General features: G+C 53.4%; 1 protein-coding gene and 1 long non-coding RNA gene across 4 annotated transcripts; one reads left to right on the top strand and one right to left on the bottom strand.

Moving 5' to 3' along the window:
- Nucleotides 1-242: 242 nt before the first annotated feature.
- Miga2 (mitoguardin 2) lies at nt 243-25058 on the bottom strand. Of its 3 annotated transcripts, none has more exons than XM_071601041.1 (16): nt 24995-25058; nt 22132-22373; nt 20743-20953; nt 19067-19179; nt 18143-18260; nt 17674-17810; nt 11114-11231; nt 10362-10462; nt 9766-9881; nt 8613-8685; nt 8320-8406; nt 4309-4407; nt 3886-4020; nt 3197-3250; nt 2410-2526; nt 243-2177 (listed from the first exon to the last, which is right to left on the bottom strand). In XM_071601041.1, exons 2-16 carry the CDS (start codon nt 22225-22227, stop codon nt 1971-1973), a joined length of 1782 nt encoding a protein of 593 aa, XP_071457142.1. In that variant the 5' UTR covers nt 22228-22373; nt 24995-25058; the 3' UTR covers nt 243-1970. The 3 variants fall into 3 exon arrangements, with proteins under 3 accessions (XP_071457142.1, XP_071457143.1, XP_071457144.1); XM_071601042.1 differs by lacking the exon at nt 24995-25058 and adding an exon at nt 24861-24950; XM_071601043.1 differs by lacking the exons at nt 17674-17810; nt 18143-18260.
- On the top strand, nt 1346-5073 carry LOC114098894 (uncharacterized). The gene is made up of 4 exons (XR_011704177.1): nt 1346-1432; nt 2052-2159; nt 3629-3834; nt 3958-5073. It is a non-coding gene; the product is annotated as an uncharacterized lncRNA (long non-coding RNA).
- Nucleotides 25059-27956: the final 2898 nt, after the last annotated feature.

The raw sequence follows: 27956 nt of genomic DNA, 5'->3' as shown, positions 1-27956 counted from the left end.
TCAGAGAAACTGAGCCTGGAAGCCTGTGGGCCCCCCGCCCAGTGCCTACAGCTTGCAGACCTGGAAACTAAGGCCCGGAAGTGGCCTTCCTGCCATAGCGCTGAGGCGAGTGCACGCCCAAGGCGCCCGCCTGCCTGTGAGCGGAGCACTGCCCAGGACCAGTAGTCCTGTTCAGTGAGGGGTTTCTCCCGCTCTTTGTCCCCTGCTTTGGCCAAGAAGCAAAGAGCCACCCCATCCCCATGTCAGTGCAGGAGGAGATGGTGTTCGTCATTTATTGGACTCGCGGTCAACGCACAGGCTCCACCACACGCTGCACCATACAGAAGCTGGAAGCAGGCCAAGTGCACGGCGTGTAAACAAAGATCAGGTGAGAACGCCACTTCCAGTGACCGGGGCAGCGAGCGCCCAGGCGTACATTCACAGCGCAGGGTAAGTGCAAAAGAGGGAATGTGAGGATGGAGGGCCAGGAGGGGGTCAGGCCAGAGCCACACTAGTGCTCATGGGTCCTCCAGTCTGGGGACCAGGTTCAGAGAGGACAGGCATGCCCAGCATCACCCTTCACCCGTCCCCCCTTCTGGGTGTGCCCTCCCCACCCAGCAGCTCTTCCCATTCCAGGGATAGGGACCTGGTCCCAGGGCCAGTGCTCTGGCTCCAGCCTGGGAAGCCAGGAGTCTGTTTCTCTAAAGGTCTCAGAACCTGGAAGGGGCAGAAACTCCAAATAAACTGTTAAGGCAATAAATAAAATTTTCCAGCTCAGGCAAAACACTGGCAGAGCCGCAAGTCTGAAGGGCTGGCAGAGCCCTGGCAGCTGCTGGGACAGATGCTAGCAGGATCCCCACAGGAGCAGCGGGTGGTGCCTGCCCTGAGGCGGGCTCCACTTCCTTAGTCAGCTCCTGGAGCGTCTGTGCGTCGTGTTGAAGGTACAATGCCAGGTAGTTTCTTGTCCCCATGAGGGTGGGGGATCTGGTCCAGCCGTGTTCATCTTCTGACATCCCCCACCGTGGTCCCCGGCCCCTCACTCCTGGGGCTATTGATGGCAGCACAGGTGATGGTCCCAAGTACCCCTGGTCAGCACCCCCAACTCCAGCCTAGCACCACTCAGGGAATTCCTGGCTTCCCAGGGGAGGTGGGAGGAGCCCGGAGCACCCAGCACCACCTGCTCCATCTTTGGTGGTGGCAGAGGTGGAAGGAGAAATGACAGTCTTTGGCAGGGTATGGGCACATGGGGGGACAGTATCCTGGGTTGGTGCTCAGGTTTGTCAGGGCCAGTCCCTGCCAGGGGGAGCAGGCCCACCTCTGTCCTGGAAAAAACAATTTTTTTTTTTTTTTTTGCAGCGCTGGGGATGGAACCCAGGGCCTTGCAAACACCATACCCCTGAGCTGCAGCCCAGCCTTCTGTCAACCTCTGGATGACCCAGACCTTTGCCACTAGGTGCTGTCCCCCACCCCTGTGCACACTTGCAAACTCTTGCAGGAGGCAGGCAGGGTGGGGCCTTCTGGACTGACCAGAGGACACCTGGGTCCTGAGACCGGCCACACAGGTGCAGGGTGCTGTAGCTCAGGACTCCGTGATGCTCACCACGAGGCCGTGCCGCTCCCACCTCTACCTCCCCCCTCAGAGCCCACCTGTGGACAGCCCTAGCGTAGTCAGAGCTTCTGGGGCCCCACACTCACAGGACTTTGGCTTTTCCTGTCCCAGGTCTCCACGATGCCACCCTCTCCCAGGGACCCTTCCCCAGAGACAGCTGAGGGCAGTCAGGTGGGCCTCTCCATGCCTCCAGCCCTGTCCAGGGAAACTTGCTCTCTGAGCTTTGGGGATTCCCAGATGAGGGGGGTGGGGCAAGCTCAGAGGCAACTGCCCTGGCCACCCTGGCCCTTGAGTGCCAACCCAAAAGGAGGGAGGGTCACCTTCTCTCCCATCTGCATGAGCGAGGCCAGCCAGCCACCTCCCCTCCAGCCTATGCCTGCCACTACTGCGGCTCTGCCAGGGGCCGGTTCTCTCGGGGCAGTGCCCCATTCAGGCCAATGCTGCTGGTCATTGGTGTCCCCAGGTATCCCAGAAGGATCTCGCTGCGGCGCCGGGACAGTTGCAGGATGTCATCCGCCAGCGCTGGCACCGATGTGTAGCGCACATTGTCCAGGTCAAACATGTCCCTCAGGTACTGCACAATCTGGTGCTGGGGGCACAGGGCTGGTGTTGGGCCTGGGCCCTTCAATGATGTCCTCGAAACCCATTAGGTCCCCTTCCCGATCACCAGGGCTCCAACCCATCCTCTCCCACCCTTGGGCTACTCTCCGGTTGCTGCCCCTGGCCCCTTCCTCTGGGAGCAGGTCCAGGCCCTCACTGCACTGCTGGCCCCTCCAGGGCTCCTGTGCCAGGGGCATGGAAAGAGGGGTGCTGCTGTGTACCTTGAAGAAAGCACAGACTTCAGCGAGCTGGGGCTTGGGTCCAAGGAAGCCAAAGGCCAGGACAGGACTAACGTGCTCCGATACGGAGTAGAAATGGGAGATGAAGCCATCGGGCACCTGTCAGGGCGACAGTTAAGGAAGCGCACTGTGGTCAGGGAGGGTGAGCGCCCCCAGGTCCTGGGGGGCATCTGAGGGCGGTTACATGGTGGCTAGGTGGCCCTGGGCAAGCAATGGGTACTTCACAGCCATTCCTCACTGGGACAGGAGACTGCTGTGGGAACTGCATGAGGCGGGGCTCCGGAGGCCCCAGCAAGGAAGTGCCCAGAGCACTGGCAGTGGCAGCTGGTACCAGCTGGGCAGCAGAGCCCAGAGGGCAAAGTGAGCATGGACGGCAGCTAAGAGAATGCAGCCGGCTGTCACCAGCGTGCTGCGTGGGAGGAGGGGCTCTGCCTGCTCCCTGGGCATTCTGCCTTGACCCGCCAGCCCACCCTGTGCACAGCCCTCCCAGGATGTCCCTTCCCCTATGGCGAGTCCCTGGACACTTCCTAATGGCTACTCTGTGCTGGGCCCTGGGGGGTGAGACAAAAAGGACCAAAATGACCATGGGGAGCTCCAGGCCAACGGAGGGGTGAGGGCAGGAAAGGTGGCCAGTGCAGGAGATGAGAAAGGCCAAAGGTGCAGCAGAGTCTGGGGACTCGGGAGACCTCCCTGCACCAGTGTTTCCCACCCATCTCGCCTGAGAACCAGGTCTGGTACTAGGCTCCCTGGTGACTGTATGGCCACTCACCATCAGGAGCCTCCTCTTGGCTTTCAGGACCGACCAGCAAGCAGTGGCCAGGGCCTAGAGCAGAGATGGACCCACCTTGGTGTCAGAATAAGGCCAACCCCAGAGCCCCTACCCACCCTGCCTGGTTTCTAATCCCTTGTCCCCAGCTCACCCCACCCCAGGGAGGAAGATGGGGCTCAGTCCTGAGCTCTAGATTCTTTCCCCTAACTCAGGAATTTAGCCTTGACTGCAAGGGGCCCTGAACTAGGTGCTGCTCTCCTTGAGCCTGGGTTTCCTCCCATAGAAAATGGCCAGGATGAAGCCCCCATCCCATCTGGTGGTTGGGGGAATCACAGTGACTGCTGAAGAGTCCCTGTGGTCCAGCAGACTCTCTCCTACTCTGTGCCTCATTTCTTCTTGTTTTGGTTGTTTCCTCCTATTTTCACTTAATAGGATGTATCACTATTGGGTGGAAGTAATGCCAGCACCGAGTGAGCAGAGCTGGGGATCCACGCTGCAGAAAGGCCGGGCTCGCTCCTGGTGCTGGACCCAGTGAAAGGCAGTTCTAGGGTGCCCAGGAAGAAACCGCAGGCCCAGAAACTGATGGGCAGGTGCCCAGCCCTGGTGCCCCAAGCAGTGATGGCATGAGAAGGGGTCAGGTGAGTTCCAGGATCTTGTGATGTGAGGTTTGGGGTGGGACAGTGGCCCACCGTCTCCTTGAAGCTGTCTGACAGCCAACGGTTTCGCAAGACAGCAAGCACTGAGGATGGGGGGTTCTCCAGGTCCTCGAAGGCATCCATGAGGATGAAGTCAAGCACGATGTCGAAGAAGCTCATGCAAACCACCTGCGGGGAGTTCAGGGCTGGGCTCAGAGCCACTGTGCACACAGCAAGGCTGAAGCCAGAAGGAGCCTGGATGTGACATGTGGAGGGTGTATATATCTTTCCCTTGCTCTGCAACAGAGGCCACCTCCCTCATGCCTGTGCCTGGGGCAGGGCAGGAACCAGGGCTCTGAGCAGTAATGGTGTCATCTCAGCTGCTTGGAAGAGAGGCAGAAGTTGGCATACCCTTCCCCCACCCCCAAGGATCTCAGGTACAGAGGAGCCCAGGAAGTTGAGCACAGACCAACTCACCCCACGGCCCTCCAGCTCCAGCCGAGTGGTGGCCCAGGTCTCAGGCCGCAGAGCATAGCTCAGCATCTCCTCATAGCTCTCCAGGAAGCCTTTGGGGCTCTGTAGGGAGAAGCACAGCCTGTTTTGGTTGTGGGAGAGGCCCCAAGCCCCAGCTGGATGAGATCCACAGGGACAGGCTGGCCTGTGGATGGGGACATGTCAAGGCAGGGATGGGGCCTTGCCCTAGGGAAGACCAGGTGAGGAAGCATCTACTGCCTGCTGCAGTGGGCCTCTCCAGAGAACCAGGGAGCACCTGCTGCCTTCCAGATGTGCACAGGCACAGCACAACCTGACTCAAGGGAGGCACGAGAACCTGAGCTTTAGTCAGGTGGTGTATGCTCCAAATTTTGACCTTGGGCCTCAGAGGTGAGACGAGAAGCTACAGCCCACATTCATAAGGCTGTTCTGGGGGAACTGGTGAACTCCTGCCTCTAAGACAATCAATCCAGTGCCTGACACCTAAGTGTTCAATACAGAGTCTAAGACTAATGCAGGGCTGGGGCATGACTCAGTGGCAGAGTGCTTGCCTAGTGTGTGCATGGCCCTGGATTCCATCCCCAGCACAGCAAAATCAATCAATCAATCAATCAAAAAGACTGCTAATGTTGGGGCTGAGATTGTGGCTCAGGGGCAGAGCGCTCGCCTAACATGTGTGAGGCGCTGGGTTCAATCCTCAGCACCATATAAGATAAATAAATAAAATAAAAGTATTGTGTCCAACTACAACTGAAAAAATATTTAAAAAAAAAGACTGCTAACGCTACTAAGAACAAAGACCCTCAGCTCTACCATGCACCTTCACTCTGAGACCCTGTGGTTCAGTCAGCCTCTCGATGCAGTTTGCTGACGTGGGTCTGCGCAGAGACAGGAAGTACCAGGGTCTGCTCTAAGCATGGCTGACTCCCCATCACTTTAGGTGATGCTCTAAAGAGCCAGGCAGGATGACAGGTTGATGACATTTATAAAGACCATGGGCAAAAGGGGACAACAGGTGGATATTCATCAAACTGTGAACAGGGTAGAATCAGAAACAGTTTTTACTTTGTTCTTTTTGGTTTCTTTTGTGCCCCCGCCCCCATTGAACCCAGGAGCACTTTACCACTGAGCCACGCCCCCAGATCCCCAGCCCATTTTTAAATTTTGAGATAGGGAATTGCTTAGGGCCTTACTAAGTTGCTGAAGCTGGCTTTGAACTTGCAATCTTTCTGTCTCAGCCTCCTAGGCCACTGGGATTACAGGCATGCGCCATGGCACCTGGCTTTTTTTTTTTTTTTTTCCTTAGTTTTTCCTACAAAGAGCATCCACCCATCAACTTTTTAACCATTTATTTATTTATTGGTACTGAGGACTGAACCCAGGAGTGCTCAACCACTGAGCTACATCACCAGCCCTTTTTTATATTTTATTTAGAGGCGGATCTTAGAGACAGGGCTGAGTTGCTTAGGGCCTCGCTAAGTTGCTGAGGTTGGCTTTGAACTCATGATCCTCCTGCCTCAGGCTCCTGAGTTGCTGGGATTACAGGTGTGCACCACTGTGCCTGGCTATCATCACTTTTAATTTTTTTTATCCTTAATTAACTTTATATACACACACACACATACATATACACGATATTATATAGATAGATACATATATATGTATGTGTGTGTGTATATATATGTTAATTATATATATATATAAAATATATATAAGTTAAGCAAGTCACATGCTCAGTAAGTGCTCTACCACTGAGCTACATCCCCAGCCCTACAATTTAGAATTTTATTTCTTTATTTACTTACTTATTATCATTTTACTTATTATTACTGTGGCCTAGGCTGGTCTCGAGCACCTGGGCTCATCAGGCATGCACCATACCACCCCACTGTTTTTATTAAGTTTGAAAGAGAATTTTAGAGATGGCCCTGGGCTGTCCGGGTTCACCCCCAGAGCCTTATGTCCTTACCTACAAATGACCAATGACCCTCAATATCAATGTCAAGGAGGAAGGTAACTGACCCTTGACACTTCTAAGCCAGCTGAGCAGGTCTGACATGGGACATGCCCGCTCACACACAGGGACCCACTCACATACAATGACCCGGAGGTTTCTGGGACTGGCCCATTGACACACGGTGAGGAAGAAGCCTGATGCTGTAACTCCAGGGCCTGGCCACGCCCCATAGGGCCAGTATCTTCTCAGATGGCCTGGCCCTGGCCACCTGTCTGGGGGCCCTGATGGGGCCACGTTGGCTCCTGCTGTAGTCACACAGCTCAGCACAGGCTGTGGCGCTCAGGAGCTGCCAGACAGCCTCTTGCACTTCTTAATGACAACAAAGCCCAAGACCTGCCCGGGGCAGAGGCTGGACGGAGGCATGCCCCAGAGGGGCTGGTCTGCCCCGTTCCTGGCACCTGCTCAGCCTTTGTTCACTCATTCACTTGTCCTCCTGGGGATGCCACAAAGAGCGGGCCACAGGCACAGGATAGGCCAGGCCCACCTGGGTGCAAAGCCCCGCTGCACGCCTAACCTGCTCAGAGTCCAGACCGTCCCCTCTGCCACACAGGAGCTGCAGTAGGCTCCAAGAAGCAATTGCGAGTAAAGAAATGCAAGTAAAGCGCTCACTGCTAGGTAAGTGGTAGGTGCTGGAGGTGGCCATCCAGCCAACATGAATGTTCAAGGAGCACTTGCCCTGAACCTCGTGGGCTTCACTGAGACGGGAGGAGGACAGGGCTTGAGCAGGATGCAGGGCACTGAAGCCACCGCAGCCAGAGTGAACCCTCATCTTTTTATTCATTAAGTCCTACACATACTTTTTCACATGCTTCTATGTATATTTCACATAAAATTGCTGAAGTAAAGAAGAATTGGCTGGATAATGTGGTTCTAGCTCCTAGAAATAAACAGATGAAAAATTAACATTCAAATGTAAAGACCCAGCTGTCAATAAAAACAATCTTATGCAGTAGAAAAAAGAAGAAAAAAGAATTAAGGAACAGTGTGCTAGGCACACAGGGACCAGCGCAGGGGAAGGCCCAGATCAGGCGGAGGGCCTGCTGTGCACTGGAAGCCCTGGGACCTTCGCTCTGGCCAGGGTGAGGCCACCACAGAACAGAGCTCAGGCTGCACATGGCAGGCAGCAGGAATGAAGGGTGTTCAGAAATGGAGGATGAGGGCACATATGGACTTCAGAATCGCTTCTCCAGCATGTGGGCAGAGCACTCGGGAAAAGGCCTGTTCCAAAACTTTGCTCCAATTCGTTAAAGAAACAACAAAAACCCCACAAGTGGCCAATAAACACGAGAAATTATGCAACCTCACCCATAACCAAAGAGCCATAAAGCAATGGATAAAATACAAAGAATAGAAAGATTACTAATATCTCATGGAAATATAAGTGTCCAGGCCTTGCCGAGGGCAAACTGGCAAGCTCTGCCGGCCTTCAAAACTTCCTGCCAAGACCATGGACAGAGACTTCATGATACCACAGGGACCTGAGTGAGGAGAACTAAAGTAGCGCTGCCCGTGATGTGGACTGCTGTACAGTCAGTAACTGTCACCCCAGGGCCTGAGGTGCCTCCATGGGTGAGCTACGCCCTTAGATCACACAGCAAAGCTGCAGGCGGTTGGGAGGGTCCTAAGGCTGGGAAACCAGACAGCAGTGTCCAGGGGTGAACAGCCTCCACAGAAGCCGGCAGAAAGGGCACGTTCCCAACCATAGACAGGCTCACATTTCCCTTGGGCAGCAGGGGTCCCCTTGGGCAGAGAGGGTGCGGGGAACCTTTTACAGTTTGTGTTTTATAATTGGTAAGTTTTGTAAAACTGTACTATGTTGGAATCTGAAATAAAAAGCAATACAGATTTTTTGTTTTTCAAAATTGGCACAGGGAGTCAAACCTCAGCCCTTCCTCCACTGCCCACAGGATGAAGTCAAAGCTCCTCTGCTTGGTTTTATATTGTTTTCTGAAAAAAAAAAAAAACCCCACCCTGGCTACCTTCTCAGCCTTGGTCATCAGGCCTGTCACCATCTGCCGGCCGACCTCTCCGAAGAACAGCTGGTTACTCTGGTCTTCCAGGAGCCCCTACAGGATGAGGAAGGGAGAGCTGCTGGGGCCCCTTTGCCCATGGAGGAGGCAGTACAATGGGCTGGGCAGGAGATCCCATCTGCCCAGGAGGTATCCTGCACAGGGCCGCTCTGGCCAAGATGGAAGCCATGTGCACACCACATGGCCACACTGCCCCTCATCCTTGGCTCCACCCTCCCCAAGAGGCCCTGGACCACACCTACCTCAAAGGCCTGCCGCACACAATGCAGCTTGGCCAGGAAGTCCTGGTCACTGTAGCAGCCCAGCAGCTCCGTCCTGAGGGGAGGACAGATAGTGTCACACTTGCCTGCTCAGCAAAGTCGAGTGGGGGACAGGGCGCACTCGGGTGGGGAGTGGGAAGCTTTGCCAGCCTCACCTGGCACTGTGACGCCTCCCTGTAGGCCTCAGCCTCCCAAAGCCTGAGGCAGAGGTTTGACGGATGGTCTCTGAGGAGAGGCCAGCCTCCTCATCACGGTGGCTGGGCTGACCTTGGCCTCCTTTAGGCCACAACCAGCCCTCAGCCATCACTGGCAAAGGACCAAAATGGTCAAATTGCTCCCAGAGGGCAGCACATCGGGCAGGGGGTTTCCACCTGCTGCAGCTGCCCTTTGTCCAGATCACCAAAGATTCAACCAGAACTTTCAACCATTTTTGATCAGTGAACTTTTTGTGTGTGTGTGTGTGTGGTGCTAGGGATCAAACCCAGGGCTTTGTGCATGCAAGGCAGGCACTCCACCAACTGAGCTACTCCCCAGCCCAGACCTGATCAGTGGACTTTTAAATACATGAATTTGCAAGCCTTAGGAAAATTTGAGTTTTATACTATACAGAAAAGCTAACTCTCTGATGGCAAAGAGACCGAAATATAAGCACAGACAAAAGCAGGATGAGAAGGGACAGACCCGCTCAGGCCCATACACTACAAAGGACAGAACCTGGACAGAAGCCAGGGCTCTGTCCCCAAAGCCTGGGTTCTTAACCTCTACTACCAAGGGTTGTCAGGACATGGTGTAGGACTGTGTCCACTGTGCTGCTGGGATGGACCATTTGAGAACTCAGAACAATGGTTAACTATTAATTACTGTAACTTTTGGTTTTTTAAATTTTTTTACATAATACTTTATTTACTTTTACATGGTGCTGAGGCTCGAAGCCAGGGCCCCTCGCATGCGGGGCAAGCACTCTACCTTTGAGCCCGAGCCCCAGCCCTGCAGCTGTCATTTAGCGGACCTGCTGGACTTAGTTCAAGACCAGCCAGGTCTCCCTCAGCAGGGGCAGAAGCCATGAGCAGCTCCTCCACCAGCTCCACGCAGTGGGTTTCGCCCACTGCCTCCTGTGCCCTCCTTGTACCCTCACCTGAGGCTGCGACAGGGCACCTTCCCATCTTTCACCAGTTGCAGGGCCTCCTCGTAGGCAGCAGCAGGCCTGGATAGTGGGATCGGGTAGTCCCCCACCTGCAGGGACTCCAAGAGCTGGGGAAGAGACACAGGAGGGGCTGAGGGAGCCAGCGAGCAACACTCCACGAGGCGAGGGCGCCTGCCTACCCTTCTGCCGGCAGAGGCTCCCGAGGGGTCTGACCACTGCCCCTCTCAGAGCAGATCAGAGGGAACACTGGTCCATCAGATGGAGGCTTGGCTTCAAGTCCTCCTGTCCCAGGCAAGGACATGTGTGTGCCCAACACTGGAGGCCACACAGGAGGCTAATGCCAAGCACCAACCCCACGACAGATGAGTAGGGGCCAGAGCCCCGGTGGGCCTCCTCTCTAGCCATGATGCCTAGCATCTCAGGCCCAGTCCTCAGCAATTCAGAGTCCCCAGGGAGCGACACTCTGCTTCTGCGAAGTTCAGCTCCAGCTGGAGGAAGTGCCTCACATTCCCACAGCCCAGTGCTCCCAGGCTGGCCTCCCGGGAGCTTTGGGCTGCCCAGCCTGCTTGGTTCCCTGCCCCAGTTACCTCAGTGGCTGAGAAGAAGGAGTCCTCCGAAGTCAGGCTCTCCTCGTCGTCAGCCCGCAGACGCAGCGAGCCCTCGGTGAGGGACAGCATGAGGGTCCTCTCTGAAAGAGCAGTGAGAGGGCTGAACTGAGGCCCCTCTCGGGGCTGAAAGGAATCTGGGCACAGGGATCAGCAACTGAGCCCTCCTGGCCTCCAGTGTCTTCCCTGGGCCTGGTAGGTGTGGACACCAAGCTGCCAAGGGGACTTGCCATGGTCACACCACTGGACTTGAGGTCTGGTGGCCCCTCAGCTCTGCAGGAAAGTACTCAGTTTACTGTGCAGTCCTGGGCAAGATGCTTCCCCTCTGACAGGCTGGAACTCGGCCTGAGGGAGGCAGTGGCCACTCCTGGCATCCCATCTCTGCCTGCTCAAGTGTAGAAGGCTCTGGTCCTTCAAAGGCACTCAGCCACTCAGCCTCCCAAAGGTCTCAGAGCTCAGGAACATGCTGACACAGGCCCCAAGGCCTGCTCCCAAGGGCTGCACAGGTACACTGGCCAGGGGCTCCTGGGGCCTCACCTGCTCTACTGGCCCTGCTGAAAGGGTGCCTCAGCTCCTCATCTATGCAACAAGGACTGGGTGCATGAAGCCAGACCCCCAGTGGGCCCCGGGAGTCAGGAGCTGTCTAAGGCACCGAAGGGGCCCCCTGGTTCTCTGGCTCCTCTATACCTCCATCCCCCACCCTCAGCCCCAATGCTGCTCTATGGCCCCCTCACCAAGGTCCAGCAGCATGCTATCCGAGGGGAAGGTGGAGCCAAACTCCTCCTGCAGGTGGTAGGCCCGGTGCAGCAAGGACTCCAGCTTCTCTGCAAATTCCCTGCGCTGTGACTCTGGCTGTGAGGAAAGCCGTGACCATCAACGCACGCCTGCCACCTCCCCAGTGAAGGGCCTCTTGCCCCATCCAGCCCCTGGAGAAAGGGGAGAAGGCACTGGGGCCTGGCACCAAGAGCACGAGCTCTGGACCTGCTGCCCATGACAGGAGACACCAGGGCCATGGGCACTTGAAATGTGGCCAGTCCCAACAGACATCCCTACGTACACATGCACAATGGATCCCTCACTTAGAGCCAAAAGGAAATGCAAAATATCTCAGCAGTCTTTTAGGTCATCTACAGGCCGAAATGATCAAAATTTGGATATACCAAGTGATATAAAGCATATCATTAAAATTAAACTTAAAATTTCTTTTTGCCTTTGTTTTTTTTGAATATTGGATTGAACCCTGGGGTGCTTTATCACTCCGTTACATCCCCTGGGTCTCAATAAGATGTTGAGGCTGCACTTGAACTTGCAATCCTGCCTCAATGTCCTGAGCTGCTGGGATTACAGGTGAGTGCCACCATGCCTGGCTTTTTTGGCTTTTTAATATGGTCTCTACAAAATTTTAACATGGGGCTTTCTACTAAACAGTGCTGTTCTGCAGCCAAACACACCTGGGTGTGGATCTTGGCACCAGTTCCAAACTGTGTGACCCTTGGCAAATAATTTTCCCATTTTGAGCTTCTCATTATCTGTCAGTGGAAATGAGTGTGCCCATCTCCCAGAGTTTGGGGAAAAACTTCAATGAGAAAAAGTATGCAAAACACTTCACACAAACACTGGCCCATAGTGACAGCCCGTGGCTGCCAGCTCTCATGATAATTACTGTAGTTATTATTTTAACCATGAGAGCAGTTCAGAGCCAGAAGAGATGGGATGAAATTCCCTGTTGCTAGCCACACGCGCCTGGGAAAGCACTGCACTGAGCCTCAGCAGCACTGCCTTGTGAGGACAGAGCCTGACTGCAGGTAACAGCTGCTGTGCTTGGGTCTGGCATGACTCCCAAGGTCACGTGTTGAGGGCTCAGCCCCAACACAGCAAGGTTCAGAGGTGGGGCTTCGAGAGGTGCCTGGGTTGCGCGGGCTCTGACCTCATCAGTGGAAGAATCCACTCATGGACTCCATTCAATGGCATTATGGCAGGTGGGGCCCAATTTTTAAAAGTAGGTCACTGGGAGACCATTTTTTGCCTGGCCCCTTTTCTTTCTCTTTGCCTCCCAGCTGCCATGAGCTGAGTACATTTCCTCCAAAGCCCTTCGGCCAAGACGTTCTGCCTCACCTCAGCCCCAAAGCAACAGGGCCCACCACCCACGGACTGAAACCTCTGGAATTATGGGCTAAAATAAACCTGTCCTCCTCCAACTTGCCTGTGTCAGGTATTTTGGTCACAGCGATAAAATGCTGACTGATGTAGCTGTTACTGTGGTGTTGGGGTGCAGAGTGTAAGAACCCCAGCACCATGCTGTGGGGTTGTAGCCAGCAGATCACAAGGCTGGCCAGCAGAGGGAAGGCTGTGTGGGAGGATGAGGGAGGCAAGGGGACGCTTGCAGAGAGGCCCAGGAGGGTCTTGGCTATGGGGGGGGTGCAGGTCTGGAGTGAGCAGGCTTCCTGGGACACTGCCTTCTGCTACACAGCACCCTGTGGCCTCCAAGGCCTCCTTGAACCCTGAGCGCTCTGGGCCCAGGGAGAGACACGAGCCAGCCGACTACTGTGTTTCTGCAGGTTACCAGAGCCTGCCCCTGCATGTAACTGGACCCTGGGAGGAGGCTGCTGGGGAGAAAGGGCTGGAAGGGCTGGGAGTCACTGGGCTTGCCCTGGACAGGGACCTCGCTGTTCAGCCTCAAGGTGTCCTGGGAAGGCAGGGATACTGTGATCCAGATTCACAGAGAAAATACAAGGAGGTAGCAGAGCATGGTGACGACTCCAGAAGCCGAGGTGGGAGGATCGCAAGTTCCAGGTCAGCCTAGGAACTTAGCCAGACCCTGTTTCAAAAAATAAAATAAGAACTTTTAAAAAGAGCTGGGGGGGTGGGGGTTGAGGTTGTGGCTCAGTGGTGGAGCGCTTGCCTAGCACGTGTGAGGCACTGGGTTCAAACTTCAGCACCACATAAAAATAAATAAATCAAATAAAGGAATTGTGTCCATTTACAACTAAAAAATACAAATTTTTTTTTTTTTTTTTAAAAGGGCTGTGGGTACTTGGGGTGGTGGCTCAGCGGTACAGAGCTTGCCTGGCACATGTGAGGCCCTGGGTTTGATCCTCAGCACCACATAAAAATCAATAAAATAAAGGTATTGTGTCCAACTACAACCAAAAAATAAATATTAAAAAAACAAGGGCTACGGGCTGGGCACAGTGGCACATGCCTGTAATCCCAGTGGCTCTGGAGGCTGAGGCAGGAGGATTGTGAGTTCAAAGCCAGCCTCAGCAATGGTGACGCACTTAGTAACTCAGTGAGATTTGTCTCTAAATTAAAAAAAAAAAAAAAAAATGGGGATGTGGCTCAGTGGTTGATTGCCCCTAAATTCAATCCCCCCACGCCCCCAAAAAAGGCTGCGGTTGTAGCTCGGTGATAGAGCACTTGCCTACATTACACAAGGCCCTGGGTTCCATCCTTAGTATTGAAAAGAAAAGAAAGAAAATAGAAAAATTTTTAAAACTCAAGAAGTGTCCCAGATTATCCAGCTATAGCCTGGCATAGCTAGACCCAGGCTCAGCTTATAGGACCTCAGACCCATGGGCCTCTTTGCTGGGTTCTATAGCAGGGCCAGGGCCCGTCTGTGTGGCCAGAAGAGCCTAGCAGCTCTGGCAGCAGCCTGCTCACTACTTTGCTGTAAAATGACCTCAGGGTAGGCAAAAGTTTCTTAGCTATAAAATTAAAAAATAAGTAAACTGAATTTTAGAATTAAAAATTTTGGTTGGGGGTGGTGGTGCATATCTGTAATCCCAGTGGCTCAGAAGCTGAGGCAGGATGATTGCAAGTTCAAAGCCATCCTCAGCAACTCAGTGAAACCCTGTCTCTAAATAAAACATAAAAAGGACTAGGGATGTGGCTCAGTGGTAAAGCACCCCTGCGTTCAATCCCCAGTACCAATAATTAAAAAAAAAAATTTTGTGCTTCAAAGGATACTATCAAGGAAGTGTAAACAGCCAGGCATGGTGGTACATACTTGTAATCCCAGCTACTCAGGAAGCTGAGGCAGGAGGATCTCAAGTTCAAGACCCCGTCTCAAAAAATAAAAGGGCTGGGGATGTGGCTCTGTGGCAGAGCACCCCTGGGTTCAATCCCTAGTACAAAAACAAAACAAAACAAACAAAAAACCAAAAATCAAAAATACCACCCCTACATAAATGCTCATAGAGCGTTCTCATTACAGCCAGAGTGCAAATGACCCAAACATCCATCTACTGATGTATAAAAATCAATCAAGTGGATACATAAAATGGATATCCATATGCTGGAATGTCATTCAGCAGTGAATCTTGGAAGCACAATGCCATATGAAGGAAGCCAACCACAGAAAACCACATATTTCATGATTCCACTTATAAAAATGTCCAGGATAGGGCTGGGGGTATGGCTCAGGGTAGAGCGCTCGCCTCACATGTGCGAGACCCTGGGTTCGGTCCTCAGCACCACATAAAAATAAATGAATAAAATAAAGATTTTTTAAAAATGTCCAGGGGGCTGGGGATGTGGCTCAAGCGGTAGTGTGCTCACCTGGCATGCGCGGGGCGCTGGGTTCGATCCTCAGCACCACATACAAACAAAGATGTTGTGTCCGCCGAAAACTAAAAATAAATATTAAAAATTTCTCTAAAAAAAAAAAAAAAGTCCAGGATACGCACATCTATATATGGAGAAGGGAGACTCACGGTTGCCCAGGGCTGGGGGATGAGGAAATGTGGGGGTGACTGCTGAAGTACAAGGGGTTTCATGAAAATGTTCTGGGAGCAATTTCCATGATGGACAGACAACTCCAGGAAGCTACTAAAGCCACTGAATTATAGAAAGTGTATAAATTTGATAGCATGGGAATTCTATTTGATAAAGCTGTTTTAAAAATTATAGTGTAGAAATATGCCTTTGGGGGCCCACGGTGGTTACTCCTGGGAAAGGATGGGGGCTCAATGACAAGCACCCTGTGTGACAGCCCAGCAGCCAGGAGGCTGAGGGCCTTCGCCCCACACCACAACCATGAGCTGCGAGGGCAGGGGCTGGGCTCCTCCATTTTCCTCTCTGGGATTTCTGTGGTTTTCACTGTTCTCCAAGTGGGGATTCCATTGCTTTCACAGTGAGGAAAACAGTACAAGATCCAGGATCCTAAGATGCAGCTTCAGCAATGAGTATAATTTGGGAAACAAAGCAGCCTCGCTCACTCCCCCTCCCTGACAGAGCCTGCAGGTGTCCATCATCTACTGCATGGACTGGCATCAAGGGGCTATAGCGTGGGCCCTCTACACCATGCCCCAGGCACTTCCCTGCCCTCGTGTCTGCCCACGGCCCCTGCAGGCATGCCCACATGGCAGGAGGCCTCTGAGCTCATGCCCCAGTCAGGGCAGAGGGCAGGTGCACTCTTAGCCTTTGAGCGGCTGTGCCAGGTGCAATCCAGGTCTGCAAACTGCTTGCCAGCACCCCCACCTGATGGCTCCTGGCCAACGGGAGACGCAGGTGAAACACAGACAGAGGTGCAGGGTGGAAGAGTGGGCATTTTCACCGTGAGTTCCCCTATGGGTCCAGCTCCCATAGAACAGCCCTGACCTGGGCTCAGGGCCACAACCTCTTCCCACATCCCTCCAGCTCCTCCCTCATCCAGGCAACTGAGTCCCTGGATTAAACTCCCTGTCTGGTTTGGTTTGATTTAGAACTGAAGGTTGGGGCCAGGATGCTGCAGTAGGGAGCCACAGACCAAGTCCTTTTTATTTTTTATTTTGAAACAGGCTCTCACTAAGTTGCTGAGGGTCTTGATAAATTGCCGAGCCTGACCTTGAACTTGCAATCATCTCCCAAGTCTCTGGAAACTCCCTGTTTTTGGCGCCTCAAGTTGTTGCCATTTCCTGGCTGGCTGCAGATACCATCATGCCATTCCTGAAAGAGGGCTCCTGCTTGTCCTCCAGCAGGACAGGGACCCACCAGCCTTTGGTTTTGCTTTTTATCTTTTTCAATACAGAAAGGCATGAGGGGAAAAAAAAAAACAGCCCAAGATATCACTACGGCACCTTGCCATAAGGGTCTGTTCAACATTATAAGAATCAGAGAGGCTGAGGGTGCGGCTCAGCAACAGAAGCATGGCAAGGCCCTGGGCTCCGTCCCCAGCACCAGCACCAAAACAAACAAAACAAAACCTAAAAATATTCAAAAAGAAAAGAAAAGTACTGCACAGTAAAGTAGAAGTTTTTCCCACCTTCCTCTTCAGACCTCTCCCCTAGTAAATGCATCCATTCAGAGAAAAATGGAAATGTACGAACACACCAGTGCTCTCTACTGCACATACACGTGCGTCTTGTTCAAAGCCATTGCACACAGGGTAGTGCTATGCACACAGTTCTCTGGCTTATTTTTTTCACTCAAATGACACACCCTGGGCCTGTCTGTCCACACAGCTTTCCCCTGCTCCTTGCAGTGGCTAGAGGTAACCCAGGCCATGTTAATGGGCATTTAGGTAGTTTCCAGGATTTTGTGTTAACTTCAGTGAACATCCATCTTGGGACATGCGTTTGGTGCCCTTTTCACAGAAATGTTTACTGTAAAAAACAGAAGCCTTGGGGCTGCAGATGTGGCTCAGTGGCAGTGTCCTGGCCCAGCATGGGTGAAGTCCTGGCTTCAATTGTCAGCCCCACAAAAAAAGCAGCAGCCACCTTTATTTTCTTTCCTAATATTGGAAAATAAAAATTCACTACAGAAAACCACCTAGACAGTATTCCAAAAGAATACACCAAGAAAAGAAAAACAGCCCGCCCGGTGGCACACGTCTGTAATCCCAGCAGCTGGGGAGGCTGAGGCAAGAGGACCACAAGTTCAAAGCCAGCCTCATCTAAAATGAGGTGCCAAGCAACTCAGTGAGACCCTGTCTCTAAAAAGTACACAGAATAGGGCTGGGGATGTGGCTCAGTGGTCGAGTGCCCTTGAGTTCAATCCCGGGTACCAAAAACAAACAAAAAAGGCCCCGTGAGTCAATCCCCTCTGAACGGAGGCCCATTTCCTTCTAGGCTTTCGTCAATGCACATTTTCTCAGAGTTGGGAGGAGGGGTCTGACAATCATTTACTGAGGAACTACCAAGTGCCAGGCACTGTGCCAAGCACCATCGTGGACTGTTTTATAAATCCCAATAATGCCCTCATGGATGGGAAGCTTCAGGCCAAGAAGGAAAGGAGTCACAGACAGGGCGGCTGCCCAGCGTTCCACGTCACCAACCTCAAATGACCCGGGGGCAAGACGTGGAGGAAGACCACCTACCTCTGACAGTGCCTCAGAGGCAGTCTCAGGACTCCGGAGGCTGTCCCCTGGCGTGGGGGTGCTGCCGTCTTCCCCCCTCTGGCCCACGCTCAGGGCCTGCTCCCACTTCTGCAGTGCCTCCTCGAAGAGCTCCATGCCTGGGCACAGGCAGGAGGACAGTCAGGCCCCGCCTCCCGAGCCTCGCTTAAGAAGGGCGCACACGGAGGGAGGCAGGGGGTCACAGGAAAAGGAGAACCTAGCATGCCTGGGGAGCTGGGTCTGACCACTCTTCAGAGTTGGTCAGATTCCAGGCCTTCACTTAGACCAAATTTGTTCCTGGACACTGTCCCCTGTCCAAAAAGGGCTGAAAATCACTGAATGGGGGGCTTGGGGCAGGGTTGGGGCAGCACCTGGAGCAGGGCCCAAGCCCCAGCGGCTCTGGGCAGCCCTCCTCCACCCCACCCTGGCGGAGTCAGCCTCCTGCTTGCACCTTGTGCATAGAGACGCTCAGCACTGCCGTCGGTGACGGGCACAGACTCCTCCATCCCTCGGATGTCCCACGGTCCCGAGCACGCAGCAGTGGGACTGGATGAGTTCACCACCACCATCTGGGTGCCAAGCACAAGGTCAAGGAGTGAGGACTCTGCAGACCCTTTCCAGGACCCCTCTGAGCCCACCCCCACAGCTTCCCAAAACCATCCTGCAAGCCTGGCCACTGTTCAACTTTCAGAATGGCCTGAATCCACAGCTCAAGCACCTGACGATGCCAGCCAGAGCCACCACCACAGGAGGAACCAGGCCAAGGCCCGCCTGGCACTCAGTGTCTGCCTGTGAAACATGCTCCCAGTCCTTGCTGTACCAGACAGACTCAGAAGGCAGGAGTGCCCACCACCTGCCAGTCTCTCATCCACAGGACTGGCTGCGCCCTCCTGCCAGAGGCTATGGGCTCCAGAGGACAAGAACCATCCCTTGCTCACCCCTGTGTCCCCAGGGTGGTGCTGGGCTCGAGCTTGCTGAGTGAATTATTAACTAGACGAGTGAAGGAGCCGAAGCACTGCTCCAGGAAAAAACAAGCTTCCCTTTGTCCTATTTATCTCTAGATCCTCAGCACCTAGCAGTGTCCCTGTCACCACGCAGGCGTTTGCTCAGTGTCTGAGAAAAGAATGAAGAAAGGTATTTTCAGAGATAAGTGCCTTCCCCAAGAGGCCGTCAGCCTCTCTCTTCTGCACCTGTCCACCTTTCTCCCATGTGGCTGCAGCCTGCAGCCATCTCTGAAGACCTATATGCATGGATGAACAAAGGCACGAATAAATTGAAACTTCTCCCGTCTTCCTGCTAGTCCAGAAGCTCCCTGAGGGCAGAGTGGGGGCTGTGCTGGGTGCCCTCCCTGGCCATCCCCACCCCAGCTCCTCACCGAGGCCAGGCTGTGGGAGGAGCCTGAGTGTTTGCTGGGCTCAATGGAGGAAATGCCACTGAGAGTGTCATTGCTCTTGCTACTGGGGCTCTGTCCCCTCCGGCTGGAGTAACCTGTGAGGAACAGGAGGCAGGTCATGCAGAAACCCCCCAATTCCCTGGCACTCCTCATCTGGGAGCACGTCCTGACCTTCTGGGTCAGGTAACAGCAGAGCCAAGGAACACGGGGCTCCTGCTGTTCTGCTCAAGCCCTAACCTGTCATCCAGCACAGGACCATGCCCGGAGGAGCATCCCAGGCCTGCTGGGATGAGCTCAGGATGAGGTCTGGCCACTTCCCTGCCTCCGTACTCTGCTTCCCTGTGTTGTTGGTTATGTGAAAGATTTGGAATTTTCCTCCTTCCAAGAGGGAGTCAAGACAAAAACATTTTTAAAATATAGAAAAATTTTTTTTTAAGTGAGAAAAGTAGGGGCTGGGGTGTAGCTCAGTGGTAGAGCACATGATTAGCATGCATGAGGCCCTGGGTAAAGAAGAGAAGGGGTCAAAGGTGAAGTGGGATGGTAGTGGTGGCACAGTGCAAGCAGACTAGAGGCTGGTGTGGACATGGGTCCAGACCTCCCAGGGGCCACTGCAAGGTGACAAGACTATCGTTAACTTCTTCTAACTATAAAGATAAAACTTTATTTTGCTGTGAAATTTTATATCTAAAATTCTTCTTCCAGCCAGATGTGGTGGTGCACGCCTGTAATCCCAGCAGCTCAGGAGGCTAAGGCAGGAGGATTGCAAGTCCAAAGCCAGCCTCAGCAACAGCAATTTAGCCAGGCCCTAAGCAACTTAGTGAGACCCTATCTCTAAATAAAATATAAAGAGGGCTGGAGATGTGGCTCAGTGGTTAAGCACCCCTGGGTTCAATCTCTGGTACAAAAAAAAACAAATAAAAAAAAAGTTCTCCCCAGAAGGAGGCTTTGGCTTCTTAAAATGAATCTCTCTCCAGGTGAAAGTTTATGAGAACACCTGGCGCTGGAACAGATTGATAGGATGCTCAGGTGTGGCAGACAGCTTCATTTAATAGATTACAAGGAGCCATGAGTTTTCTAAACCCATACCAGCTAGCCACAGATGGGCATCTGCCAGGAATAGGAGTAGGGGAGAGGGGCTGAGGACAAAGGGACTGGGGGGGATGAGGGGATGACAGAAAGGTTATTACTGTGGGCCGATTATATGACCATATGCATGTCAACGCTCAGAAGTGTTATGCGAAAAGGGTGACTATCGCCGCAGGCAAGTTGTGGCTCAGTTTTCTAAAACACGGGATGGGAGCTACAGCAAGAGCCAAGGCCCTTCCTGTCCCTGAACCTCAGGGAACTGCCCCCAGCCGGCCACACCCACCAGCGCCCCTCTGTACCGGGTGCTCCCAAAGGGTCCCTGGAACCACCCACTGGTGGGACATGTGCATCAGGCACACCATCCACTAGACCCTCACGATGACTGCAAGAAGGTTCTACCCCTGTCTCTTGGATGGTGGGAATCTAGCTGTGAGACGGAAGGCACTAGCCCAAGACCCCACAGTTACTGGTGGCCCCTGGAATGTGACCAAGTCAGTGCTTCCCCACTGCAAGCTTACCTTTCTTCACCGATGGGACCTTCCCAAGTCAGTGCTTCCCCACTGCAAGCTTACCTTTCTTCACCGATGGGACCTTCCGGGCCATAAGGATGGGCAGGGGCACTGTGCCCAGCTGTTCACCTCCAACTTCAGGGCCAACCTGCTTCTTTCTCCGCCGGCGCCTCTTCAGCTGGTGGGCAGCTAGGGCCAAGGCCACAGTCCCGAGGGCTGTGGCAAAGAGAACCTTGCGCAGGCCTGGGGTCAGCCGCAGCTGTGAGAATGCAGACTGTGGGAAAGAGAGGGTGGCTGGTTACATTGCCCCAGGGAACACTATCCCAAGAGCACTCAGGTGCTGGGCACCTAATGTCCCTGCACTGACCAGATAAGTGACAAAGGCAGTCACTACTGGAGAGAGGACCTAATCAGCCTCTCTGAAAGTGGACTACAGATATATAAAGATGAAAAAGGGCCAACACCAAGGAGCTGAGGCCTGGGGTCCAGCAGGCATCCCTGAAGTCATTAGTCAGGATGACCTAGGGCACAGGGATACAGCGCCTCTCACCAGGCACTGCACCAGCACTTGAGCTGTGTCACATCCCGGTGACACATTGTCCAGGTGAGGAATGGAGGTCACAGAGGTTAAGAAACATGCTCATAGTGACAGAGGCAGCATGGGAACTCCGGTCTGCCGGCCCTCGATTCTCAAAGACTCTGCGAAGATGATGATGCGTCTCACTCTCCCCTTGCCCTCTGCTCGCTGGACTGGGAGCCTGCTGGGTGGACCACATCCCATAGTATAGGGCTTCAAGAAGCATCCAGAGGACTGGGGCTGTGGTCAGTGGTAAAGCACTTGCCTGGCATGTGTGAGGCCCTGGATTCGATCCTCAGCACCACATAAAATTAAAAAAATAAAGTAAAAAAAATTCACTGGCAACTAAAACTTATTAAAAAAAAAAAAAGAAGCGCCAGGAGTCCAGGTCAGCTGGGTGCAGTGGCCACACCTGTAATCCCAGCAGCTCAGGAGGCTGAGACAGGAGGATCACGAGTTCAAAGCCAGCCTCAGCAAAAGTGAGGCACTAAGCAATTGGGAGACTCTGTCTCTAAATAAAATACAAAATAGGGCTGGGATGTGGTTCAGTGGTCAAGGTCTCCTGAGTTCAATCCCTGGTACCAAAAAACAAAAGAGCCCAGGTCAGCCAGGAAAGTTGAGCTGCCAGGGAGGCAGCCCACCTGCTTCTGCAGACAAGCTCTGAGGTCAAGGACTCACATGGCCTTGAGGTGAAGACCAGGCTCAGGGCCCAGACCCCTAACCCAGTCCCTCTTACTCTGCTCAGAGATGACACCTGATGGTTGGGACATCAGTGACAAGGGCCCAGCTCTCCCAGACACTGAGGGTCCCTGGGCTGAGCAGTTCAGTGTTTGAGGGACCAGAAGCATAAGAGGCAGGGCCATCCCCATCCTTACCTGCCCAAAGGTTGTGTACAGGAATACAGGGATCTCCGCCACCGTCATGGCCAGAGCCTGGATCATGGACATGCCCTCAGTCCTCCGGAACGCCATGGCAGGACCGGCACCCCAGGCAAGAGAGCCCGTGGGGCCAAGAGTTTCCCAAGAGAACACCTTCAGCTGGTTGCCCACCGGGTCTGAGGCACCGTCCACTCGCCAACCAGACAGGGACACTCATACCAGAGAGTCCCTCCACAGATCTGAGAGACAGACAACCAGGTCAGCACATGGATATGCACACATGGACACAGAGATCCACACAAGGCTTCAGAGCACAGGGAGAGACAAAGCCTATGTCTGGAACACCAGCTGGAATCGGGCCCCAGACCCTGCACCTGGCAGCAGGTGGGCAGCCAGATCCTCACAGACCCTTGCCCACCTCGAGCCCTGGGAGCAGAAGGCAGCACCTCTGGCATGCTGGCCAAAAAGAGGACCCAGGCCTGGGAGATGGACAGGTCACCTTTTTAAGCCCCGAGCCACTTGCTAAACAAAATTCTCAGCCCAAGACTGAGAATAATCACATCTTTTTCACCTTCCATGAAGTTAAGCTCTGTGGACTGTACCAGAAAAGGACAGCAGGGTCCACTCCCCAGACAAGGACAATGGCTATTTTATGCTGAGCTCTTTATCTATGTTATTTCATCGATCTGTCACAATTCTTCTTTTTGGGGGGAGGTGAGAGAGAACAGGGTCTCACTAAGTTGTCCAGGCTGGCCTTGAACTCATAATCCTACTGCCTCATCCTCCTCCCGAGTTGCTGGGAAATATCACAGCAGATGCTACCTACTCACCCTTCTGCCTGTGCTGCCTCCACCTTCCAATGAGGAAACTGAGTCTCGGGAGGCTGTCAGGAGTCCAAAGTCACACTGGTGTGGGGAGTCAGGATTTGGATCAAGTTCTGTTGGACTCTAGACTGCTCAATGCAACCCTTTTGCTAAATTTGACAGGAAGCAGGAAGCTCAGGCCCAGAAGAACCACAGGGAACAAGAGCAGCTTTCTCTGGACCTTTTGAAACCCTCCCAGAGTATCCTACTGTTCCCTTCCAAAGCCAGGGAATAAGTACCTTGATCACACAGCCCAGATCCTAAGACCCTGCAGGGTGTTCCCCAACTGCCAGCATGAAGCCTAAGGATGCCTTCAAGGGACCTCAAGCAGAAGGAACACACAGGCCAGGACAGACCCTGTCTCCCTGGGATAGTGGCCAAAATCACTGGGCCAGCACAAGAGACGGCTTATCCCCAGTGAGTGGGAAGGACCTACAGTCCTATCAGTCCAGCTCTGAGGCTGGGAGGTGGGGTGCAAGGAATGATGGCACAGTGACGTTCTAGGACTAAGGAAACTGCCACGTTGTCAGGAGGCTTCAATTAGCTGTGACCTCCAGTGGTTGGTCCAGGTCATGCTGCAAGCCCCTCCTCCCATCCCCAAGCCTGGCTCAGGCCTGGAGTTGGGGTGATAAGAACATCAGAGGTTCAGCAGCTACTTTTCCCAAAGCACTTATTACAGGTTTGAGTCCAGCCACAGCAGAACCCTCATGATAACCACAGTTATCATGGGGAAAGTAAGGCTCTGAGAAGTGAGCAACTTCACTGAGGTCACTCAAATATCCCCAGTTGGCGGGGGTGGGGGTGGGGGTGGTGGTCTAAGGCTGCAGTGGTGCTTCCCAGCCACTGCTTTCCCCAACTCCACTGCTTGTCTGTGCCACACCTGAAGGACTTTCAAGCCCCTGAGCTTCTGAGAAGCCCACCTGGGGTTATAAGGATGAGCACGGATGCATGTGCCAGGAGCCAGACAGGTAGAGGGGGCACTGAGGCCTGGTATTTGTCTGCCTGAGAGTCTAGATAGCCTCTGCTGTCCCCCTTGAGAAGAAGGTAACAACTTCCCTTCCAAGCCCACCTCATTGCAGGGAAGGGTCCAAATCCAGTCCATTCATGACCTACCTATACATCCCCCTGGCACAAGCCAGGGCCAGAGGAAAAGAGGCCTCCACCTCCTAACTATAGTGAAAACCCTGTGGCAACACCCCCCCCCCCCAACAAAGACACCTATCGTTGGGCAAGGCAGGGCTCCACCTGGGCAACCACCTCTTTCCTGCTCTACAATCTTGGGTCAGCACCTCCTCATTCCACTTCCAGACATTACAACACTCTCAGCCTGGATGCCCATGCCTTCCATCCTAGGTCCTCTTCCCCTGCTCTGGACAACCCCCAAAGGCCTCTGGCCTGGGTACCCTTTAATCCATCTTGACCCCAGAATGTCCCCAACCCAGGCCCTCCCTTGGGCCACCCTGTGCCCAGTCTTCTGTTCATCCCATCCCATATACCTCCGAACTCCCACCTGGCCCAGCATTGGGTAGACAAGCAATGAGACAGCAGTGCTCATTCCATTCCGGATATCTTGCACTGCCTAGGCCAGGCCCCTTCCTCTTTGACTCCTACTCCTAGAATATCCTTGAGGTTCGTCCAGGCACCCTCCAGCATCACCCACGGCCAGCACACCTGGTCCTTCCATCCCGAGTACTTTCTCAGTCTGGGTTCGGACACCTGCATTCATGTTCGGATACCAGCAACGTTCCAGGCCCGGGTGTCTCCTCTCTGACCCAGGTACCTTCTCGTTCTACCGCCAAGCAAGGCACCCTCTCGCGCTTCCCTCGGCCCGAGTACCTACTCATTCCATCCTGAGCACCTTACCGGTCCGCCTGGGCCGGGACACCTGCACCCGCCCAGTTCCCTGCGCAGGGCTGACCCCGCGCATCGCAAGCTTCTGTCTGGGACCCTGTCCCGCTGCCCGCCCGTAGGGTCGACTCAGCCAGGCCGCCACTCACCCGGGATCCCATCGCTGCGGAAGGGCAGCGTCTCCTTCCCCGGCAGCCGCGCAACCAAACCCGCGACCGCAGGGGGCGTGGTTCCGAGCCCAGCCGACCGGCTCTAGCCAATGAACGCCGCCAAACTACTCGGCACCGCCTTGGCCCTTGGCCAATCGGGTGGCGCACGTGATCACTCTGGGCCCGCCTCTCCTGCCCTCTGACCCTCCACCTAAGTGCGGTTGAGGTGCGGGAGTGCTCTCTTCTCTCCTACCATTGGCCACCAGGTTTAGATTGACACAGACGGCCGAGAGAGACCCGGAGCCTCTCAAGGAGAGGAGGCGGAGCAGTCAGGCCCCCGGGGGCTGTCTGTGCTCTCGAGTTTGGCTCCTTTATTCCAATCCAGCTGCTCCCTGATCAACAAATCCTTCCTGCTTCTTTTTTTCTTTTTTCTTTTTTTGTACTGTGGATTGAATCCAGGGGCCTTAACCACTGAGCCACACCCCCAAGCCTTTTTATTTTTTTTTATTTTGAGCCAGGGTCTCGCTAATTTGCTTAGGGCCACACTAAATTGCTGAGGTTGGCTTTGAACTTGTGATCCTCCTACGTCAGCCTCCTGAGTCTCTGGGATTACAGCCGTGCGCCATCCGCCATCCACCGGACCTCTCCTGTCCTTCAAACGTCTATTTTCAAATACCACCGCCTTCGACTTCCCTCTGCATCCTCTTAATCAGTTGCCACTCTCCACCTTGTTCTGGAGCTTCTGCAGAAGTGCCCCTCTTGCCAGCCAGACATTGTGTTCCCAAGGATTGAAGTCAAGTTGGAAATCAGTTCTGACCACCTAACCATGCCCTATGCTAAACTTTGGGACCTTGTTTTGTTTACTATTTCATTTCTGTTGCCTGGAAAGAACAGTACCTGGCACGTAACAGGTACTCAATGTGAGTTATTACTGATTTTCTTTTAAATTGATGTGTGTTAATAAATAAACATGTAACCAGTATTGGTACATGGCTTTAGATGATATAATATGGCTGGATACTGGTTAAATGCTATGGTTGGCCAAAGACCAATAACTGATAAACAAATCAGTGATCAATACAGACAAACAAGGCACATAGTGACAGATACATGGAGTTTAGGAATTACAGTTGTGATTTTAAAGTCCATAAAAGCTCTTTATACACAGTAAGTCACTAGTGGTTCTGAACTGGTCAGTGGCTCTAAAATTGAGTCACCTGGGAGCTTTTTAGAACTTCACCTGCCTGGGCCTCACCTGAACTAACAGGACTAGAGGAGGGACCAAGGCCTGAATTTTCAACAAATCCCCAGGTGATTCAAGGCTCACCCCTGCACAGACAGGCAGAGGTAGGTGATAGGGAACTGGGGAAGTACAGTAAGGACAGGGTACCAGCTCAGGAACATCTCTTTCTGGGTTAAAAGATGAAGCCTAGCCATGGTGCACAAGGGCAGGGATGTAGGAGCCACCCAGTGCCAGCTACTCAGGAGGCTAAGGCAGGAGGATGGAAAGTTCAAGACCAGCCTCACCCACTTAGCAAGACCCTGTCTCAAAAAATAAAAAGGGCTGGGGATGTAGTTCAGTAGTAAAGCACCCCTGGGTTCAATCCACCATACAGGGGGGATAAAGCCTAAACTGGGGAGCAAGCCTGTAATCCCAATGACTTGAGAGTCTGAGACAGGAGGATCACAGGATTGAGGCCAGCCCAGGCAATTTAGCAAGACCCTGCCTCAAAATACAAAATAAAAAAAGGGCTGGAGGTATAGCTCAGTGGTAGAGTGCCTGTCTGGCATGTTTGAGGCTCTAGTTTGATCTCCAGTACCAGAGGGGGTGGGAGAGAAGACGAGGAAGAAGTAAAAAAAAAAAAAAGTCTAGAGGTAGGGAACAAGGACAGGTACAGAAAGGTAACAAGCTCTTCCTAAACCCCAAGTTCCAAGAGAATGTGGGCAGGCAGCAAGGGTATCTTGAGGTCATGCTCCTATCAGTCTGGGATGTGAGGAACTGAGTTCAAGTTCAGCACATGTCCATACCCTAAGAATAGCCCATCCCAGAGACAAATGTTGGCTGTCCAACCAAAGTATCTCATCTCCTCACACACTGGGTTTGGGCTCCAACCCCAGGGCACCTTTCTTTCCCATGATCCCTCTCTACATCCCACTACAATTTGGGGAAACCAGAGGGGACAAATAGCAGTAGAAGGTGAGTCCACAGCTGACTTGTCTCGGCTCAGTTGTTCCATAGGGTGACCAAGATCAGGGCAGAAGAAGAGAGGGGAAGGTGAGAGCGGAGGAGGAGAGTCCCAGGGAAAGAGGTAGAAAATTGGGAGACCAAGGGCCTACTAGACAGGGGACAGTGTTGGAATAAAGGGAAAGGGAATTGAAAAGGCACAAACGGGAGAGGAAGGGACAAAGGAGGGGCCAGCCACAGAGGCCTGATCAATTTAGAGATCGATTGCTCAGCTGCAGAACGACTGTAGTTAATGAAAATGTGTTGTATATTTCAGAACTTCTGAAGAGGTAGATTTGTAATGTTCTCACCACAAAATAATGATAAATAGGTGAGGACATGTTAATTAGCTTGCTTTCATCATTCCACGATATGAACATACATCAAAACATCACTTTGTAACCCCTAAATATATACAATTCTTACTTGTCGATTAGAAATAGAATTTGTAAAAAGCAGCAGCAAGAAGGCAACTAGTATGTAATTATGCTGTGCACCTGCAATAAGCTAGCCGCACGTGTGCTTCCAGGAGTAATAATCCCAGGGGGAGCGGCCCGAGAGGCGGGGCCGGCTCCGGCCGGCAGGGGCAGCAGCGAGCCCGGCAGCTGCCCGCCAGGCCCCGCCCCGGCCGCGGCGCCCCGCCCTGCGCTCGGGCGGCTAGGCGGCGGCTCGGCGGCGGACTGTCCCGCGGAGGGCCGGCGCTGGCAGCAGGTGGGCGGGGTGCGGGCGGCGGCGGCG

This window comes from Marmota flaviventris, chromosome 13 (genome assembly GCF_047511675.1).
Source record: "Marmota flaviventris isolate mMarFla1 chromosome 13, mMarFla1.hap1, whole genome shotgun sequence".
Classification (NCBI taxonomy): domain Eukaryota; kingdom Metazoa; phylum Chordata; class Mammalia; order Rodentia; family Sciuridae; genus Marmota; species Marmota flaviventris.
The sequence above is the reverse complement of the archived record's forward strand: the minus strand, read 5'-3'. Positions and strand labels throughout refer to the sequence as shown.

Bases quoted from the DNA above. Each gene is read 5' to 3' on its own strand.
- Miga2 (XM_071601041.1), bottom strand. From the start codon at position 22,227: ATGGCGTTCCGGAGGACTGAGGGCATGTCCATGATCCAGGCTCTGGCC. The intron at 9,882-10,361 runs GTAACTGGGGCA...TCTCTTCCCCAG, and splicing joins CCTTCTTCTCAGCCACTGAG to CTCTTGGAGTCCCTGCAGGT. The intron at 8,407-8,612 runs GTAGGTGTGGTC...CTCATCCTGTAG, and splicing joins GTGTGCGGCAGGCCTTTGAG to GGGCTCCTGGAAGACCAGAG.